Source organism: Helianthus annuus, chromosome 2 (genome assembly GCF_002127325.2).
Source record: "Helianthus annuus cultivar XRQ/B chromosome 2, HanXRQr2.0-SUNRISE, whole genome shotgun sequence".
NCBI lineage: Eukaryota > Viridiplantae > Streptophyta > Magnoliopsida > Asterales > Asteraceae > Helianthus > Helianthus annuus.
The window spans coordinates 172291128-172296697 of NC_035434.2; the positions used below are offsets into that span (position 1 = coordinate 172291128).

Consider the following 5570-nt stretch of genomic DNA (forward strand, 5'->3'; position numbering starts at 1 on the left):
TATATAATATATTTATTTTTGTATTATTTTCAATGACAGTTTGATTACATGTTTTTTGATGAATTTTATAATACTAACATACATCAACTTTATATTAAATCATTTATGTCAATTTAGTATATAAATGTCTTCGTCTTTGATTTGCATTTACAAGAAATATTTATTATAAAGTTTAAATTGTTTAACCCGTGTAACACACGCGGAACTAACCTAGTATTCTAATAACATAAACTTTGCAAGCAAGATTTCATTTTCGATTATTGAAGACTCTAAATCACTTGATGATTGACTTTCTTATTTGTATGTTCTTGCAATATGTAACTATTGAAGTTGAAACTAGCGTAATTAACTTGTTTGAACATTTTTTTAAGGTTTCTTTTTTTGTTGATATGTTTTCATGATTTGTTGGTCTCAGGAAATGGAGCAGATTGTATGTGACTATGTCGTTGCCCCTGTTGTGAAATTTATTACACGTCATATCACGAAACACCTAGGATATGTGATTTGCACCAAAAAACATGTTACGAGCATGAGAGAAAAATTGAGTCTTTTGGTGGATACAAACACCGATGTTACAGAGCACAAGAACAGAAATGAAATAAATAATAAGGAGATACCTGCTCGTGTAGATGCTTGGTTGGGAGAGGTTGAGAAGGTCAAGGATGAAGTCGAAAGCATCTCAGATGATGCCATTGGATGTTTACACATGAAAAATAGGTACCTAGCCGGAAGAAACGCATCCAAGGCAACTGTGAGGATCCAAGAACTTATTACAGAAAATTCTAAGATTACTTGGACCGATGCCCCATTGGCTACTGGAAGAGCCACATCCTCCACCACTTCTACACCGTTATCATTGCCACCGGGTGGAGATGACTTCAAGTCCAGAGACGTGCCGTTCAACGATGCATTTAAGCTCCTTCAACAAGACGACAACACGAGTCAAGTGATAGCCTTGTGTGGAATGGGGGGTGTAGGAAAAACCACCATGATGGAACAACTCAAAAAAGTTGTAGAAAACAAGAAGATGTTTGATTTCGTTGTGAAAGTAACTGTTGGGCAAAATCCTAACATGCTTTCTATTCAGGATGATATAGCCATACAAATAGGAGGTGAAGGTATACGTGAAGCGACTGTAAAGGCAGATACTCTTCGTACAAAATTTGAAAAAACGTTAGAAGATGGTAAAAAAAAGATTCTAGTTATATTAGATGATGTGTGGGAGAAGGTTGACATCAAGGATATTGGACTAACAAGTCCTTTGCCAAAAGGCGTCAAGTTGTTGTTGACATCAAGATACTCAAATATTTGCACACAAATTGCGGCTGATGCTTTTACCCTTCCTCAAGTAGTCCAAGTCAATGTGTTGTCAGATGAGGAAGCACAGAAGTTCTTTTCTGAATATACCGGAGTTTCTAAAGAACATGATCAATATCGGTTTCAAATAGGATGTGATATTGTCAAAAAATGTGGTAATTTGCCTCTTGCCATCAAGATCATTGGCAGAACCCTTAAATCTCAAGAAAAATATGTGTGGAGGGATACACTTGTCCGTCTAAAGAATCATGATCTTGATGATAACGTGCAAGAAATTATCAGTATAAGCTATGAGTATGTAAGAAACGATGAGGATAAAGCGATTTTTCTACATTGTGGCTTGTTCCCTGAGGACTCTGATATTGAAATAGAGGATCTGGTAAGACATGGATGGGGCCTAAAGTTGTTTAAAAATATTTCCACTTTGGGAGAGGCTCGAGACAGGACATACACATGTGTGCGCAATCTCGTAAATGCAAATTTGTTGATGGACAGTGAACAGCCTGGATGTGTTAAATTGCACGATCTTGTACTTGCTTTTGTGTTAGCAACAGTTTCCAAATGTGATTTTGCTTGGATTGTAAACCATGGCGATGTGTCCACGTGGGGTAGAGACCAAATGAATGAATCTTGCAAAAGAATTTCATTAACATGCATGGGTATGTCGGAGTTTCCTAGAGACTTCAAGTATCCAGACCTCTCTCTTATACAACTTATGGATGGGGATTTGTCGCTCAAGTTTCCGAAAGATTTTTATGCAAGTATGGAAAATCTCAAAATCATTGCATTTTATAAAATGCAATATCCACCGCTTCCGACATCTCTTCCATTTTCGACCAACCTTAAATCACTTTGTCTCCATGAATGCAAATTGATGTCTGACTGCTCTTTCATTGGAGATCTTGTGAATTTGGAGGTGCTCAGTCTTGCTTATTATGGCATCCGCAAGTTACCATCTAAGATAGGGAATCTAAGAAAGCTGAAGTTACTAGATCTGACAGGATGTGCCGACCTTCATATTGATGATGGCGTCTTTATAAATTTAGTCAAACTTGAAGAGCTTTATATGATAGTTTCTCATAAGGAAGCTATCCAGTTCAAGGATGCTAATCTGAAAGAGCTGAAGATGCTTTCAAGCCAACTTTGTGCATTAGAGGTCGAGTTCATGAATATTAGCCACCTAAAAGATTTTTCCTTTGAGAAACTTGATAAGTTCAAGATATCTATAGGCTGTCTATTCAATGGAGGACCAACTTCCTTCAAAAATACATTAAAAGTAAAGCTTTTGACCGAGCGCAGCAGCGACCTTGTGGATTACAAAATTGATGAGTTGGTTAAGCAGTCCGAGAGTCTTTATTTGCATATGGAGCACATGAGTGGTCTTGAAGATTTTGTTCCAGTCAATCCTTATGATCAAAGCTTTTTTTCGTATCTAAGAGACTTTCATGTTCATGGTTGTGGTAAGTTGAAATATCTCTTCCCAATACATGTGACACGTTGTTTCAAGAAACTTGAGCGCCTCAGTATTTCGTCATGCTATGTTTTGGAAGCACTGGTGCATGATTATGAAGGCGAGATAAATAGTGAAGGCGAGATGATCAATTTTGAGGAGCTAAAGAATTTATCTTTAGATTGCTTACCAAAGCTTGTACGTTTGTTCCCGGTTGATAGTGTGGTTGAGCTACCACAACTGGTTAAATTGAGTGTTTGTGACCTTCCCAGCATCACTTGCATTTATCCTGACAATAAAAATACTTCTGCATTGCAACAAGCACTCTTTAACAGTCAGGTAGCTGATTACACATAATTGATTTGTATATGTCAATTGGTTTAGTTATTTCTTTTGCCAATATTATAATTACGTAATGTATATTGTTTGGACGGACCTATTTTTGCAGGTTAGAATTTCCGAGTTGAAAGACCTAAGTATTCAAGATATGCAGAATCTGAAGTGGATATGGCCGAGTAGCAGTGAGGATGAATTTGATAGTATTCCCATGTTAAGAGACATTGAGGTGGAAAAGTGTTATAAACTTGAGAATCTATTTCCAACCAATCCAATGCGATTATTGAAACATCTTGAACAAATAATAATTTCAAAGTGTTACCTTGGAGAGATATTCAACATAGACTTGGAATGTTTTGGTGAAGTTGAACAAGTTATCAACATCAGCTTGCGTTACATTTGGGTGGGCGGTTTTCATACAGAGTGTCACGTGTGGAGTATAAAAGGTGGTGAAAGAAACTCAAGTTTTCATGACTTTGATACAGAGAGATGGGACAGAGAAGACGAATATGGTACTCCATATATGATACGTGTACAAACTTCGGACCAACCGAGTCCAAATTCGATTCGGTTAAGAAGAGGAAGAGGTATGTATGGCTTTAAAACATTTCACTTCTTAGGTTGTTTAAAGTTAGATAAGTATTGTATTTTTATCCCTAAACTTATGTTTCTAATACCGATTGGAGCATTGTAGGTACACTATAATTTATATTATAAATAAACAAAATGCATCGATATTGTTATACAAGATACTAATTTAATTGGTTTTTATATTAATAAGGTTGTGAAAGAAAATAAGTTAAAACATTACGATTAAGTTGTATGTGAGACAATGAATTGTTAATTATCGTTGAGCAAGGAAAAAGATATGGTGATGGTGAAGTTAATTTAAAGCTATTAATCATCATGTGAATATTAAATAGAAAAAGATTATTGAATGTCTTGGACAACTAATAAATTAACGAATTCTATGTGTGTTTCTAGGGGAGTACGAGACATTGGAGGGAAAAGATGAGAATTAATTGAGAAGGAATCAATATGAAGGAATTGATAGCAGGACATAATTAAACAATTGGTTTTTGGATTTGTTATTCTTGGGCTCTTTGTGAATTAAAAATAAAGGCCCGTAGAACTTCACTAATAGGCTGTGGAGTTGAATGCATGGAATAAAAGGAAAAAGGGAGTTCGCAATTGGTGACTTTTGACGGCAGAATTTGGTGGCAAGAGGTAGGACGCACGGAGAAGGCAGCTGTACACGATTCAAGGCATGAGCGTTTAGGTGGCTTGTTTCAAGCGTACTGTTTGTAGGATTTAATATTTTTCTCAGTTTATTCATGTTTGGATTGGTTTTTGACATTGACGACGTCTTTGAACAATTTGATGTGTTGGTTTATTTAAACTATTTGGATGTGTTTTGAGTTCTTGCTTTACATCTTGTTCGGTTGATGACAAGACCTTGTAGCTTGTTGGGTGACATGGAGTAGGTTGACTAATATTAATAAATAGGATAATTGAACTCTAAAAGATCTGATGACAAAGACCTGTTTTTGATTACCACTTAAATAAACCGACTTTTCAGCACCATGTCTATGTGGTGTCCAATTAATGACTAAATTGAGTTTGGTGGAAACCTAAAATCTGAAACTTGGAGGACGTTACCATTATCTCTTGTGACTTTCCTCGGATGATTGATTTCTAGATGTTGATGCGTATTTGTGTGGATGCAGCTCGGTTCGGTTCAGTTCGAGACCGAAGTCGACGATGTTCCTCCGTCATACGACCCGACATTTGCGATACGAGAACGGAGATAATGCGAGATGACTTCATCATGACATCATAATGTCACTTTCTAATTTAAATTGAACTTTGTTTGTATGAATGTCACAAAAGATCCATTTCCTTGTTTGCATGCATGTCCACGAAGAACCTTTGATTTGTGAGCATAGTTCTTCGTTGATTTGACACACGAAGGATCCATTGTTATATGTGTGAAAGGTCCACGAAGAATCACTGTTTCATGGGGCTTGGCATCTTTCGTGGCCCAGTAGTGGCCTAGTAACATCCTTCGTGATGTTAGTGCATGGGTGTTAAGACTATATATAGACAGTCTTGTTTTAGTTTACAAAGAGAGCACACCCAGAGAGTATTGAGAGTATTCTTATTGTAATATTGTACTGTTACTCTGCTGGAATACATTTGAGCTTTAAACTTTGAAATTCTTTCTTGTGTTTGTGTGTTCTTGGGCTTGGTTTGCATATACACTTGGATTCCGCACTCGTATGTGTGTTTAACAACAAGGAAGTAGGTTTATCTTGATCCTCCGAGTGGACCTACAAGTGGTATCCGAGCTTTGGCTTCTTCCTTGTTAAAAACCAAGCATTTTGGTAATTTTTGAGTGAAGTTTTAGAAAGAAAAAGTGGTCTAAAACTTGGTAAAAACTAGTTGTTTAATTACAGTAAATTTTTAA

The 5570-nt window shown here is 36.4% G+C and overlaps 1 protein-coding gene across 1 annotated transcript; it reads left to right on the forward strand.

Moving 5' to 3' along the window:
• The first annotated feature begins 419 nt into the window (after positions 1-419).
• LOC110927243 (probable disease resistance protein At4g27220) lies at positions 420-4533 on the forward strand. The gene is made up of 3 exons (XM_022170895.2): positions 420-3106; positions 3216-3690; positions 4088-4533. The coding sequence occupies exons 1-3, from the start codon at positions 530-532 to the stop codon at positions 4123-4125; spliced, it is 3090 nt and encodes a 1029-aa protein (XP_022026587.2). The 5' UTR covers positions 420-529; the 3' UTR covers positions 4126-4533.
• The last annotated feature ends 1037 nt before the right edge of the window (positions 4534-5570 follow it).